Genomic DNA, 16,518 nt, shown 5'->3' on the forward strand with positions numbered 1-16,518 from the left:
AGACAAGACAGAGGTGCTGTTTTTTAACCAGAAAAATCCCATCCCTTCCTCTTGGTGGTGGCCCACGGCACTTGATCCTGCTCCCTCTCCCGTTCACTCTGCTCGTAACCTGGGATTTCAGTTTGACGACTCCCTCTCATGCAAAACTCAGGTCAATAAAGTGACCAATGCCTGCTTCCTGAAGTTGCGCATGATCAAAAAGATACTTCCCTATCTCCCTCTGGACTCCCGCCGTACAGTTACCCATGCCCTCATCACGTCTCACCTGGACTATGCCAACAGCCTTTATGCTGGTGCCCCCCAATATCTGATAGCCCGGCTTCAGATTGTCCAGAATGCGGCGGCCAGATTGATTGGTAATATCCCCTACCGTCAATCAGTCTCCGCTTATCGTAAGGAACTTCACTGGCTACCGGTGGCCAGCCGTATCCAGTTCAAGATCCTTACCCTCGCCTACCGAGCCATCAACGGCCTCGGACCCAACTACTTGAAAAAACGTGTCTCAATATCCCGTTCCATCAGATCCCTGAGATCCAATGACCTCCGCCTTCTGATCTCTCCCCGTTTTAGACTCACTAGAATGGGTGGCAGAAGGTTCAGTGTTATCGCGGCAAAATTGTGGAACGCTCTGCCATTCGATCTTAGATTCTGTCCTTCTGAATCCATCTTCCGGGCCAGACTCAAAACTTGGCTCTTTTCTGGACTCTGATTCTTATCCTGCTGTTTCCCTCCCTGCCCCTTTCTTCTCACCTGGAGGTTCAGGTTCTAGCGCCGGGACACCCCCTCGGGGGTAGCTGTGCGCTCTACAAACTACATAAATAAATAAATAAATAATTCGCTTTGGAGAAAGTGACTAGTCTATGGAAAACTCCCAAGCGGAATCGAGTTAAAAGGAACCTGTCGTATTCACTCACGACCAAGGTGAGGTAGGGTTGAATATTAAAAGTAATTCAAATCAGCTGGTTGTGCAGGACAGAATTTTTACAATTTCAGATGATAGTCTGACAGTGTCTAGTAGAGACAAGCCCTTTGCTTTTAGTTCCTTCCTAGTTATTTCCCTGATGGCGCTGGGATTAATGAAGTACTCTGGGTGATCTTGTCAAAACATTCGAACATGGCTTATCCATGGAATCTTCAGGGCCCCATCCAGATTCAAAACATCTGAAATGATGTCTCTGTTTAATTTTGTCTCTTCCTTTGTCCAGAGTCTGTGCCATAACAGCACAGGCTCGAGTTTTATTAGATCTGAAATAAAGGAGAGGCCCAATTCCGCATGACAGATACATGCAGAAGTGCCGTTCGGGACCGATAAAATATATTTTAAGAAAGAATGTTCTACTCTTTGAATAGGAGGCAAGTCAACTGGCCCCCAAACCCCAGTCCCATAAACTGCCGCTGAGACACATTTTGCTTTGTATATTTTGATAAGCTCCTCAGGTGGTCTTTTACCTAGTTTTTTTGCAAAGGCTCTAAGGGCAGATGTAGTACAAAGTAATGCACATTTTTTCGCAGATGCAGCCTGTGACCAGGAGTCATTGTAGGCAAAAAGGATGCCCAAATATGAAAATTTCTTGGTGACCCCAATCGTTTGTCCTGACACAAACATATCTTTAGATTTGTTTATGCCGGTACCGCAACGCATGATAAAAGTCTTGGAAGAATTGACTCTTAGGCCTAACTCACTCATAAATTTAGTAAAACTATCCAATGCCCTCTGAAGTCCTACTTGGGTGCCGGACATCAGCACTGCATCATCTGCATAAAGGAGGGCAGGGATAGGTCGTCCCGCCACATCGGGAAAGTCATGGTTATCATTTAAGAGAGCCTCCCCCAAACTGTTTATATATAAATTAAAAAGAAACGGTGCCAGGACGCAACACTGCCTGACTCCACTTCTGATCGGGAAGGGAGCCGAGTGTTCACCCTGCAGGCCGCAGCGCACGGGTGCATTGGCATCACTATAAAATGTTTAAGAAAATAAATAATCTGTGGATCAACCCCCATCACTTTTAAAATTGGCTGAAGCTTTTTATGAATCACGCAATCAAATGCGGCTGTGGGGTCAACAAAAGCTAAAAATAGGTTCCCCACCTTGGCCCTAGTGTATTTACCTACTAAGAGAGACAGGTTCAAACCCTGCCCGATGGTTCCTACACCGGCTCGAAAGCCATATTGCATGTCCGACAGAACAGAGCTCTCCTCCGCCCAGTCCTGGAGGCATTCCAGAATTATTCTGCCTGCTACTTTAGTTATGGCATCAAGTAATGAAATGGGCCTATAACATGCTGGATCTTGTCTGTCCCCCTTTTTGCAAATGGGGACAACAGTTGACTCTACCCAAGTGGGTGGGAAGACGGCATTACAGCTAGCGTATAGGACCTGTGTCAAAAGGGGTCCCCACATGGTAGTGTTTGATTTAAACAGATCTACTGGTACCCCGTCAGGACCAGGTGCCTTACCACCCTTACTGACAGACAGGGCCCGCTCTACTTCATCCAAGGTAAACGATAATGCGTGAGCTTGGGGAAGGAAATTCAAGTTGCAAACATCCTGGGCGGGACTGTCCATCATTGCAGGGTTTCCCTCGCCCTGATATAGTTTACTGAAATGCTTAATCCATTGCTCCTCAGTTACTGCTATTTCAAGTGATGGTCCATCCTTTCTAGACAAGAAAGGGGCCCTAATAACTTTCCAAAAAAGCTGCACTGTCGTTAAGTACTGACGCAGAATGTAGTGCATCCCACATCTCCATCTTTATAGTGGCTTTCGTGTCCCTAATTACTTGTTTGTATGCATATCTGGCCGCCTTTACCTCTGCCTTATTTCTTGGAGTTTTATGTAATTCCTTTTTTAAGTAGGAGTAGGCTTGGGTGCACCTAGAGTCAAACCAGCCATAATGGGGGCCCTTAGTGCTTCTACGTTTAGTGAGAGAATCTCTAACGACATTGGAGATAACTTGAAATGAAGCCAAAATATCTTCTGGGTGGCTATTTGACTCAGGCATATCTCTAATGCTGGTTTACTTTTACCCACCACTGATTTAACCAGTGCATCTTGATCCACCATAGTCCAATGCAGGAAATACCCATTGAGACTCTTTATGGCTAGGTTACCTAGTAAATGATTGTTCTTTTTTGATCTTAAAATTATGTTGGACAGTAGTATGAATGCCAGGCAAAGAGGGAAGTGATCACTGAGAGGATTATCAGACAGATAAAAAGAATGGAGAGTGTGTGAGTGGCTATTGGAAACTAGAACATAGTCAATAGTAGAGCCAAAGCCCCTACCATTAAATGTACAAGGCATGGGAACAGGGGTAGGGCACATTTCGTTAGCAAATCCCAGGTCGAGGGAGAAAATAAGCTCGTTGAATTGATCCCCCAAAGCTGAGTGTCGAAAATGAGATACACACGCCCCTTCGTCATTTAGCACTTCACATAATTTGTCCCCAGCGTTCATGCATAAAGTACAGTTGAAGTCTCCAGCCAAATGCAACATTAAGTCTTTACTTGTGCCCACATTTTCCATCATTTTTAACATATATGAATCACAGCTCTCACTTTGTCAGAAGGAATATTATTGTAAAAGTTAATGACTACAATGGAGTGCATGGAATCTAAGTCCAATTTAACTAGTTGGTAGTAGATGTCATGTGCATACAATGTTATCTTTTTGGAATTTATATTACTCGATATGTATGTACAAAGACCGCCCTTAGCCCTACCACTCAAGCTACTAACTGCTGGTGTATGATAAGTCCTAAATCCATTCAGATGGACCGCCTCCTTAATCCAGGTTTCCTGAAAACACAGGATCTCAAACTGGCTAATAAGTTCTACCCATAGATGGTTATTTAGCTTGGAGGATATACCAGCAATGTTCCAGGAAAGAACATTGCAGAGGCCGGATTTACCACTCTCGGAATATTCAACTGTAGCTATCCCGCTTGGATCCTCTAAAGTGTTATTAGATGGTAAGGAAATATTTAGGAGATCAAAGGGTTCATCTGGTGGTGTATTCTTCAGCCCTAGCTTTCTCTGAACCTCTTTACTATCACATAAATTGGAGCCGCTGTGAGAAAGGCCAGCTGTGCCCACACTTTGGGGGACAAAAAATAGCCCAGCGCTATGCCCTTCCACTGCAAGCTTTGGAGGTGCTCAAATTCCCATATCCAGTCAATCTATGTCCTCCAATGAGCACAGAGCATCGAAGCGATTAGACACTGGAATTGGGAATCTAGGCTCCCCAAATCCCCTCGAGTGGCCACCCATGAAAGTAGTGCCTCGGGGTTCAAAAGGATTCGATGGTTTATAGAAATAGCCTAATGGTAAAATATGTATAGCACTGGAATTGAGGGGCCCGTTGTTACCCCTCTCCATGATTGTGCGCACCAGAAGAGGTGAACTAAAAGTTAGCATGACACAATCCCCTTGGAAAGTCTTACCTGAGGGGCCACCCCATCCTATTCTGCGAGCCATTTTAAATTCAGAGAAAAGGGAATTCCCTATACCAGTTCTCAATCCCAGAAAGTGAAGTGACTTGTTCTTAAATGCCGCCCAATGTTCAAAAGTATTGTGAGGTAAAAGAGGGACATTTGCCAGAACCACTGCATAGGGAGTGAATTCTGGAGGCAAATTTAAAATAGATGAAGGGCAATGGGGGGAATCAAGGAGATCCCTGGGTGCTGTAGCTCTCTCTCTATCTTTGTGCAAATCAGACGACCTGAAAGTCAGATCTTCACTCACTATATCAGAAGAGTTACTGAGGTGTGCCGCAGAAGTTTCTTTTTGAGAGGGTGGGTCCCGCCCAGTGCGAAATAGAATATTTGCTGCACTTGAGTCTTTATGATTAATGGTATTCCCGCCCTGTTGTTGTTCATTTATGATGTTACTAGAATGGCCAGCCCCCATGTCTGCCTCTCTACTGTTTAAAGCGATACCAAAGGGGATGATGGACAGAGCGTTTGAGCAAATCAAACACTCACCCCCAGTCAACTGATCTGGGTTTAATCCATCATCATTCTTTAGCTCACTCCACCACCCCAGTTCAGACATGGCCATATGCAAATCAGTCTGACCCTGTGCCTCATGGGAACAGTCCAGCCCGAACTGCCAAGCCATGTCTTCCCTGGACCGGAAACAAGCGTCCTGGGACCGGTTTCGGGTTCATAACCCTCATCAGCCAGGCTATCTTGAATCCAGTGGCAAAGTGAGCAAGAGACCCACGTCTCGGCATACCCTGCCAACTTAGGGCGAACAAGGCGATACCACTCACCCCCAGTCAACTGATCTGGGTTTAATCCATCATCATTCTTTAGCTCACTCCACCACCCCAGTTCAGACATTGCCATATGCAAATCAGTCTGTACTTGTGCCTCATGGGAAAAGTCCAGCCCGAACTGCCAAGCCATGTCATGGTGAGCAAAAAAACGATGGATTTCAGCCCAGATCTCTGTACTGGGGTGAATGAATGACATTGTTCTGCATGCTGTCCATCAATAGTTCTTTTTGCATTTGTCAACCCGAGTGGGAAGGGTATGCTCAGACATGAGTATGGTGCTCTCCATGCCACTGGAATCTAGCTATCCAGGCTGAAGAGGGGTGAAACCCCGAAACCGGTCCTAGGATGCTTGTTTCCTGTCCAGGGAGGACCTGGCCTAGCAGTTTGGGCTGGACTGTTCCCATTGGGCACAGGGTCAAGACTGATTTGCATATGGCTGGGTCCAAACTGGATTGGCATGGTGAGCAAAAAAACGATGGATTTCGGCCCAGATCTCTGTACTGGGGTGAATGTATGACATTGTTCTGCAGTCTGTCCATCAATAGTTCTTTTTGCATCTCTACTGTTTAAAGCACAGGAGCTTGGTTTAGAACTATGTAGTAGAGCGGTTAAATTTGTATGACTGACAAGTTCCTCCACCTTGGCTAGCCTAGTTTCGATGATAGTTATTTTTAACAGGATAGGTTCCAATAGAGACATCATCATAGTTTCGAGTCTGCCCCAAAAGTTCCCGACTTGCAAATGTTGGGAGGATTGTTTAACTCGTTAGAGTTAATACCGATCGTTTGGCCCTCGCTGTGTTCTCTAGAACCGGTTGAGGTTTCCACTGCCTTTCCATTTAAACCTGACCCGGGTTTACTCTGCTTCCGGATTATCTTACTCTTCCTTTTTTAGGCGGAAGTACTACAGTAGGGGCTATCCTGGACTTAGCTTTTTGCCCTCTGGTAGTTACTGTAGGCCTAGCAGAGCTGAGCTCTAACTCAGAAGATCACGAGGACACAATATCTACTAAAAGGTCTTCTGTAACATGTGGTATAGAATCAGACTGGGAAAAAGATACCTCATTGTTAATCATCACACGAGATTCAGTAAGCACAGGCGTCATATAAAGTCTCATATGAGGGGGTACAGGCTCCAGTGACACCCAGAGAGATCACAGATTTCGGAAATCAAACCTCCAGTTCAAGGACTTAGAGGGGTACCCCAGCCCGGCCTCTTCCGGCCTCTGACGGGCTCAGATGGGCCCGCCCTTTGTCCGGGCTCCGTCCCGCACCGCGGGTGGAGAGGCAGCGCTTTATGCACGATGGACACGACTTACCCTCACACGCGGCAGCTGTGCAGGCAGAGTTGTACCCTGGGAGTTGCAGTCCTCTCCCAGGGTGATGATGATGGCACTAGAGCAAACAATGTGTATACCTGGGGCCCTCGTCCCTCCAGGGAATCCTGAGCTGCAAAACTGCCCCCACACAAAGCAGTATGAAGCAGCGGTCAGGAAGGCAAAGAAAGCAGGTATGAAGGCTCCCGCGCCGTGGGGGGAGAGGCAGCGCTTTATGCGCGATGGACACGCCTCCCCCTCACACACGGCAGCTGTGCAGGCAGAGTTGTACCCTGGGCGTTGCAGTCCTCTCCCAGGGTGATGATGATGGCGCTAGAGCAAACGATGTGTATCCCTGGGACCCTCGTCCCTCCAGAGAATCCTGAGCGGCAAACTGCCCCCACATGAAGCAGCACGAATCAGCGGTCAGGAAGGCAAAAAAAGCAGGTATGAAGGTGCTGGAAAGGTTTTGTGCTGAATTTAGAAGCTCCTATCAGGGAAAGATCACCTCTCCGTTCGGCTGATTTGTGAAAGAAAAGTCACTCATTTTGGAGTTGTGGCTCTTTTAACATGGCCAATTAAGTCTAGTGTTATGATGAATTTGAAGTGTGAATAAGTATGCTGACATTGAAAATACACCTCTTTGCATTACACGTTCTAAGCTTACTTCATTTTCTAATTTTATAGAAAATATAGTGTCTCTGTAAATGGCACTCTGGCGTGTTTATGGTGTTCAGCCTACATTCTGGTATTACAAAGTGTCTACAGATGTCACAGAACAAGAAATCCAAGTAAATGTTCACTACTCCATAGGATATGGCCACGTTCAGGAAAATCGCCTTCAAGCATTCACATCAGATGTTCATTCTGAATTTACCAGCTTTAATGGGAATTGACAAGCTATGGTGAGCATGTTCCATCTATGTAGCATACCCATAGTTTCAACCGATATTGACCAAGAACTTATTTTGATCTTGGGAAATAGGGCCCTCGCGTTGTGTCTGGATTTCCCAGCCACTATTGCCATAAGAGTCCCTCATCCTGCAAGGCAATGCGGGACAGTTGGCCACATTTTCTGTAATCTGCCAGGCTGGCACACGCTCCTGTACCTCAATGCCGCTACCTGTTTTGGGTTTACTGTGTTGTCTGGAAACCACTTCCAGATGAAGAATTCACCAATGTATGTCTCTGCTGATGTAAACCATGCTAGCAAAATAGACACTAGGAATATGTGTGGATATATTTTAGTAGCTACTTATCTATTTTCCCAAACATACTGGGAGGGTGTTCCACCATGGTATGGACAGTCTTTGTTTGGTGAACTATAACAGGCAAGAGATATAGTGACAGATCAGCCTCTCTGTACAGTGAGTTGAACAGTCACCATGTTTGATAGAGATACAGCTGTGTACTAGCTGAGTGGATATAAGAACCAGAATAGAGGCTGACAGCATGAAGTACATCAGGTCCAATGGAAATAGGGAAAAGATGCACCAGAAGCCTGAAATATAAATACACCATCACTACGCGCCCCCTGGTCTCTAAGGGCACTATTAGCTCAACAATGGTTGCTTGACTTAGGAGGCAAGGTAAAGCGCTAGGAGGAAGCTTAATAAATGGGACAGAAGGCACAATTAAACAACTAGGAATAGTGCAGTAAGCTATTAAAATGACAAGTCCTAGTTATCTTAAAGTGACATGATATCTTAAGATATCTTTGCTTGTGGATAGTTGTGTCTAGAGCGTTGTGCTTCTCTCTGTCTAGTTATTAGGATGTTCGGCTATAGCATTATACATCTTAATCCCTTTACCCTCTACGCACAGTCCATGGATTTTCGTGGTTAGCACAATACATTTGCAACACCTTTCAGAAAGTATTAATTATAGTAAGAATAATATGATTGCAAAGAAATTAAATCTACTAACTATAAGGAAACATCAAATTAGAAAATGGAATTTATACCTGAACAACTCCACCCATAAATGATGCGACCACAGCCATGGTTGTGCAGAGTACACCAAACAGAACACCTGAAAATATTTTTACAAATGATTGTCCGCATAAAGTTTCACCATTAAAAACAATTAATATGATTAATAAAATCCACATCAGTGAAAACTGTGATTCTAAAATTGCTAGACTAGTTATAATCACACATTTTCATGTAAGCACACATGGTAAGTGGAAATAACATCAAGAAAACAAGATAGATGCTGTAAAATACATAGATCCAAAATTGAAGCTCTGGTCTGACAAAGGTAAATATTTTCCTGACGTGCAAAAGAACAACAAATTAGACTGCACAGTTACAAGATGTATCAGCTTTCTATAGCCAAACATGTATTACTACTACTGCACAATTTAATTCACAGTAAATCTTGTGGTAGACAAACCCATCCATAAAATGACACAAAAGATTTACAATGAAAAATGACGATGTTTAAAGCAGACCATGTTTTGCAGGCAGGGCACGCACATATATCATTATAAGTCCTCAATTAACATTGACTGAAAGGAAGAACACCAATGTAGGGAGCAGTAGATCCATATGGTTACATCTAAACCACAAGAACCATGGACAATCTCCATGGTAAGGAACTAGAGGCGATTGAGCCTCAAGGGTGAGCCTCTTTGACTTTTCAATGTGGGCATATTTTCCATCAAGCCGAAGTTTTTGGAGAGCTTGCGGATATTCTATGATGAGGCATGACACCTGTAGGTGTGTGAGAACATCCAACAAACCTTTGTGTGTGTTTAGGAAAAGTTTGTTAATCATGAAATAAAAAAATGTTGTAGAACTGTAAAATGTTTAAATTCACTCAGGTGGATTTTTTTATGTGAGATAGGGTCCATAAACCTACCCATATCTAACATCTCAACCGTTACTATTTAGAATACTTGCTTATGGTTAGCTACGTGCAAACACTTACAGACCTCCTTACAAGTGCAGACACACCACCACCATCAGCCTCACACCAAAGGCATCGGGGGAAAGAGAATGTTATGTATCATACCAGTAGAGGAAACCTACAGGAATTGCTGGACGTCCTTGATGTGCAACTTCAACTAGCTCACATATTGATGCAGGGCATCAGATGATACAGGAGAACTCAGCATAAAAGAAGGTTACTGCAGAGGGCTAATTAGGGTGTGGAGAAATGTAAATACTCTAAATAGGGCAGACAGGATATTTGCCTGGTTTTGATGATTGCCTTGCATCTGACAGACTCTAAAAACATGTATAAATGGAAAGCAATAGCAGTCATTTGATGGCCACCAACACATCCAAAATAATATGTAAAAAAATCCATTCTGAACATTGCCCTACACATATTACTATATAAATACTTCTTTCACAACATGTTTAAACTCATATTTTTACACAAAGTTTCTTTAAACAGCATGTCACACCTAGTTTCTGTTTTCGCGGTTATTAAGGACGTCGCGATGACGCCGTTACCCGCTACGGTCGGCCTTTTCTATTAGGTAAAAACACATACTTGCACACATAAAACAGTATTTACACACTAGGGGATTATTGCTGTGCACTACATACTCATGTTTTTCTAGTGTATTTTTAGAACAACCATCTCTAAAACCTATTTTCCGTTTTCGTGGTGAGGCTGGAGATCGCAATGACGTCACTAATAGTGATCCCCGCGGTTGCGTCGTGAAAGCAGAAAGCAAAAGCAAGAATTCAATAGCCACCACCACAGTAAAAAAAATTATAACTATGCATATTAATGATTCATTGATATATTTTTTTCATTTCCACCAATATTCTCGACGACATTGATAGTTGCAATGTCCCCACGGACAGAGGGGCGATTGCGGCGTTGTCGCGAATATCGCACGCAATTAAGAAAATAAATTTTGAACACATACCTTGATCACTAACACCCCCATTTCTCAAGCATGGGGTCAGAGTATCTCCACCCTGACCCCTTATGTGGGCCTTCACACAGATTTTCAGCCCCGGAAATCATTCCCGATAGATAAAATGGCACCCGCATAAATTTTCATTTCTCCTCGTTTTTTCCTCTTTCTATGCATTCTGTATTCTGCAGCACACATAGAACGAGAAAATCACCTCTGGTGATTGTTTGTGTGCAGGAATGTGTCCCTTCCTGCACATAAACAATCATTTAAAAATAAAAATTGTTTTGCAAGTTCTATGTGTGCTAATGCAGCACACACGAAGTTGAAAAACGCCATTTCAGATTGTTTATGTGCAGGAAGGGACACCTTCCTGCACATAAACAATCATCCCTGTGACGCAGGCACCCTTGCTCCATGGTGCAAGGGTGCCTGCATCAGCAGGAGCGAGACACACCTTTTTATTGTTATTCATGGGGGTGCCCCAGTGCCCACGCCCATACCCCGCAAAATATTTTAGGTTTGGGGGACGCAGGGACACCTCCAGGGCCACTGCAGTCCCACTGGTTATCTGCTAGTGCCGGCTCCTGCATCTTTATTTAAATTATTTGTGGTGTCTCCAGTGCCCATGTTGGAGGCAGCAGGGGTAGCCCCAGGGCTCCTGTAATTCTACCCTGCCTGCACCCATTATCTCGGGTGGAGTGGGAGTTATTATTGGTCCCACCCAGTAGAGAAGCTTTTCATTTGCTCCCGCTGGGCGGGACCAATTCTGTGTTTCCCTGCCCGAGAGCATGGGCTGTGAGTTTTCTGCTCTCCCACCCAGTGGGAGCAGTTTTTTGCTCCTTGTGGATGAGAGCACATTACACTTCCCTTCCTGCTCTCTAGGGCAGAATAAAGACAGTGTCCTGAGGTTTGCGGTCCCTGGGACACCGTCCCTGAACTAGCCCAGGGGATCAGGTCATTAGGGCCATATCACGGCTCGAGCAGAGGGAAAGAGCCCATCCCTCCCTTCTTTGGAACTTCCAGCCGTGGGGATGGGGCCTTTTGGGACTTATTTTGGCTTGGGGAGGGGGCAGTGCACCTTCCTCCCTATTTTAAAAATGCTGGACCATGGCCTGGGGTCCCAGGGCCTCATTGAGGCTTAGGTTATAAGGGGCCCACGTGCCCCTGCCTATTTATAAAATGTTGGCCCCATTTATGGGGCCCTTGGAGCCTAATGAAAGTTTTGGGAGGAAGAACACACATCACCTCCTCAAAAAAACACTATGCACAATCCCTGGCTCAAAAAAAAAAAGGCAGGAGACCACTGGATATTTTTTGTAATTGCTGCCAGGATCCACAGATTCTTGGCACTGATTAACAAGAAAAACACTTTTGGCGTGCGATGGTCCATCTGGACCAGGCCTGGGGAGTAGGTAATCACTACCCTGTCCCTCTATATGTTCTTTTTTTAAACGTTCTTACAGGACAGGGGAATGATTACCCGAGTCTTAAATGGCAGCCATCACATTTTTGATGACCCGTCTGCTCCTCATATCCTATATGTCATTACATATCTATATTTTTGAAACCTTGATTTCTAAAAACCTACTGAATGGATTTATATCAAATCACAAGAAAGCTGTCTTTTTGGACCAAGAACTGTTTTTTGTCAAATTTGGCATAAATGGGTTCACCATTTTTTTTTTAAGAATCGCTGCTCACTTTTCCAAAAGGAAAATTAATAGGCAAAACACGTTTTGGGACTCCTTTTTTCTTGGTCACCAGTTAATGGAAAATCAAACAGCACCAAAGTTATAAGCAAACCAAAAAATGCTTTTCTTAAGGAACCGTGGTTCAAACTATAACTACCCAGTGGTGACTGCTATATATAATATATAATGGACCTAGTTTTATGACGTGCCTTTGACTATGGCGTCATTTGACCAATCTTCATGACATTTTCCCAAAAAAGTGTCAAAGTAGGTTCTGTGTGTTCTGGAAAGTTTGTGGGTGATCCTTGTAGTGGGGACCGAGAAAAGGAGTGCAAAATAAGGGTGCATTTGTAAAGTTAATTCCCATAGGAACGCGTTGTTGAAACTACAGCCCGACCTGCAGGACAGAATTACACCAAATTTGGCACCAAATTCGGCAGAAAGGAAGATGTTGTAATGCAGTTTGTGCTTTTTGTTATTTGGTGCAAATCTGTTTCAGAAATGTAAGTTGAAATTCTAGTGATACCTCTGGACGTGAAGCCTTCGCAAAAAAAGATGAGCTCATGCATGTAAATGCACAGTTCTGATTGGCTGCCAACACTTCAACCAGGAAGTGTTGACAGCTATCTTGGGACTCAGCTTCACCGAGTCCCCAAAGAAAGGCAAAATAAAGAAAAGCAAGCAGGGTAGAAATACCCTGACCCCCACCGCATAGAAGCATTTTTCTTTAAATGTTGCTGCAAATTTGTCATATTTGCGAATTTGTGGCAATTAAAAAAAAAAGCAAGTGCAGTCTCCTGCGTTTGCTTTCAAGAATCCTCAGATCAGCCCGATCCTGGGGCCACATAATAAATATAGGAGGGGAGAGCACGGGGCCTCCCTCCTAGTGCTTATCAAAGCCCCTAGAGACCGCCACTTCCCTGGGGCACTTTTTATTATGTATGTGGACGGGCGCACCCGCCCACCCACAGCCCCAGGGACCGCCACCTCCCGGGGCTAATTCCAATAATTTTTGGGGGACCACGTAGGCCCCCTCCAGCCCCCAGGAACACTACCTCCCCGTGGCTTTTGATTTTTCATGTGAGGGGGCTTGTTGACGTGGGTCCCTTGCTCACTTTGCCACTGGATTCAAGCCAACCTGGCTGATGAGGGGTGTTACCCTGATACCGGTCCCAGTATGCTTCTTTCTGGTCCCTGGAAGACCTGGCTTGGCAGTTCAGGCTGGACTGTCCCATGAGGAACAGGGTCAAGACTGATCTGCATATGGCTGTGTCTGAACTGGGGTGGCTAAGTGAGCTAAAGAACGATGATGGATTCAAACTAGATCTGTGATTGGGGGTGAGTGTATGAATAGTTTTAGCGCTCGGTCCATCATCTCCTTGTGTCTGCTTTGTTCGCCCGAAGTTGGCAGGGTATGGCCATACGTGGGTCCCTTGCTCACTTTGCCACTGGATTCAAGCTAGCCTGGCTGATAAAGGGTGATACCCTGAAACCGGTCCCAGGATGTTTGTTTCTGGTCCATGGAAGACCTGGCTTGGCAGTTTGGCCAAAGTCTTTTGTAAATAAATGGGGGGGGTCGCATGAACCCCCTCCCAGGAAGTTCTCTGCCTTGGGGACCGCCACCTCCCCGGGGCTGGCCCCTAGTCAAGGAAGGAGGGGACCACCCCCCCCCCCCCTCCTGGAGCAGTATATGGCCCTAGGGACCAAGCCCCACCCCAGGACTAGCTCCAGAAATGTCCCAGGGTGCTCACTGCCGGGACATTGCAGTTTGCTATAGTTTGACGGGAGCAGAGCCATAGTTAACTTTAGCTCTGCTTTCAGCTATCAAGAGCAGAAAATGCTCTCGCTTGCTGAAAGCGGAGCATGTGTCTGTTTTGCAGTCTGCTGTTAAGCAGGGCAGGTAAACGTACACATTGCTTTGGGATCTAGGGAGCTGCATGTTAGCAGCTCCCTGGGTCTCAAAGCAATGCAAGCTTTCGCAGGCGGCGGGGAGCCGGCAGGGACCACAGGGGCCTTCAGGCTCCCCCGCGGTCCCCAACAAAGTAGTCCAGACCACAGGGGATGGGGTTTCCGGGGCCGATATCGGCCCGGGAGCGGGACCCACATGGCTTTTTAAAAAAATATATGTAAAGGCCCGGCCCTGGGGGATGTTGTCCCTGATGCCAAAATCGGCCTGGGTAGGGGAGCCATGCCTTCCCTCTACTTTATTTAAAAAACAAACAAAAAATTATTGGGCCCCATAGGATTTGAGATGTCATCAGTGATGTCACTGACCGTGTCATGAATGATGTAATATGTGAGGTCATAAGCAGTCATTGCGGGGGCACTAGTTATTGTTGATAACAGCTGAATTTCTCTGGTTTTGTATGAGTTAAATGCCAGCCTAACTATAATGTCTCTGTAAAACTTGTTTGTTTCAGTGAATATATATAGATAGATAGATAGATAGATAGATAGATAGATAGATAGATAGATAGATAGATAGATAGATAGATAGATAGATAGATAGATAGATAGATAGATAGATAGATAGATAGATAGATAGATAGATACACACTTGCTGTGCACCGTATGTTGGGGATGATGGCTTACTGCAAATGGGTTTAGGAGGACAGGAGATAGGTTTATCAGTTACTCTAATGCTTCGGCGGAAGTGAACCCTTGGGTGAAATGTTGCACAGTGGTCAGGAGGAAGCAAGTTACTGTGGAGGGGTCTCAGTGGGCTTAATTAGTGCCATCTTGAAGTTGTGACGGGTGATTGGGAGTTGATGAGTAGATTGTGTTCTTAATTAGTTTTACTGAGTAATTCATATTGGGACATTCTATGCCTTGTCTTGAATGCTTGGGTCAGAAATGTGTATAAGAAATGTGCGTAATATTAGCCAGTCTATTGCCAATTGTCAGTTTCACAGGGTGTGCAGGGACAGGTTGGGCGAAGGATTTCAGTTGCCTCCCCTTTCAGGTGATCTGGGGTTTTGATCTTGTCATATTTACCTTTGTATGAGGGGAAACACTGGAGTAAAACAAAAGATTGAAGTGTATACAAACTACATATATATCTATAAACTAACCACACTGATACTCACATAAACCTTTGCTGATCCAGGCACCTTTTCTATCAGAGATATTCTTGAAGCAAGATTTCACAAAATCCTCATAAGTCACTGTGGCAAGAGCATTTATGCTGGCCGCAACTGTGCTATAATTACAGATAAAAAGGAAAAAAACTAAGCAACAAATCATGCAATCACTGAAGTTCAGGTTTGTATGTTCCAAATTCCTAAACAGATACTTATAGCTTTTGATCTATCTACAGAAATAACACAGTTAAACATTTCCTGGTGTAAATTAGCTTCAAAATCCATATTAGTACACTTTGGGCCTGATTTACAAAAGTAACTTACACATTTGAGTAATTTAGACTTTTAAGAAAGTTTACTAATTTTTGGTATTCCCAAGCTCATAGTGTGAATTCACTACAAAAGTTTAAGTAACATTTCTCCACCTTCTGGGCCTGATTCACAAACTGAACTTTGCAGTATGTTTTGTAGTGCTATAAAATGTACCACATAGTGTAAATTTGCCTATATTTAAATGTATGGAGTTTCCAACTGGACTTCGCACATTTAAGTATAGATTTTAATAGTAAACGTGGGACAGACACAGGGGAATGGGTGGGAAATGGTGCAGGCTTACTCCAAAAGGGAGTTGGAATTGGGAGAAGTAAGGGGTACTTACTTACCTAACTTAAATATATCAAACAGGCATATGACAATTGCATCATGTTAAAAGATGGAATCTACAGCACTTTATCACTGATAAGCAGGGGAAAGTACATAGAGTTCTATAGCCAACAAAATAGTCTAGGTAAAAACATTGTGTGGTGTGACACAATAGATGGCCATTTACAAATTTAACATTATGCATTTTTATTTCATGCGAAGTTTGGGGTAGTTAGCTTGAAGTGGTTTTCTTCATAATGCAGCAAGCAGTCAGCACTTAGGTTTGTGTGCCTTCTTGAATAAACAGTGGACAAGGGTGTGGTTCAGTGGATTTATGTGAATGGGGGCATACAGCCCCCCTTCCCTAGGTTGTCTTAGGCCCTGGGGAACCCATCACCCAAGGCTATTAATTATTTATTAAAAGAGAAGGGGGCAGCGTGGTCCCCTCCCAGAGCCTTGTTAGGCTCAGTGGATCCCAACCCTCAGGGCTATTTTTAAAAATAAAGTGGAGGTCGGCCCCCCTCCCTAAGCCTCTTTAGGCCCTGGGTGCCCCATCCCCCAGGGCTGTGTATTTCTTTAGGGGGAGGGGTGCCATACTGCTCCCTCCATAAGCCAGTATCTGCCCTGGGG

At 44.6% G+C, this 16,518-nt stretch overlaps 1 protein-coding gene across 3 annotated transcripts in view; it reads right to left on the reverse strand.

The window, feature by feature from the left end:
• Positions 1–16,518, reverse strand: part of SLC5A12 (solute carrier family 5 member 12) — a 262,873-nt gene that overhangs the window by 48,691 nt on the left and 197,664 nt on the right. For all 3 annotated transcript variants that reach the window (XM_085643630.1, XM_085643628.1, XM_085643629.1), the window contains exons 9-10: positions 15,253–15,365; positions 8,559–8,626 (exon numbers count right to left, since the gene is read on the reverse strand). In XM_085643630.1, coding sequence (XP_085499756.1) covers positions 8,559–8,626; positions 15,253–15,365 — 181 coding nt within the window. The remainder of the gene's footprint in view (positions 1–8,558; positions 8,627–15,252; positions 15,366–16,518) is intronic.

This window comes from Triturus cristatus, chromosome 3_1 (assembly GCF_964204655.1).
Source record: "Triturus cristatus chromosome 3_1, aTriCri1.1, whole genome shotgun sequence".
NCBI classification, from domain to species: Eukaryota; Metazoa; Chordata; class Amphibia; order Caudata; family Salamandridae; genus Triturus; species Triturus cristatus.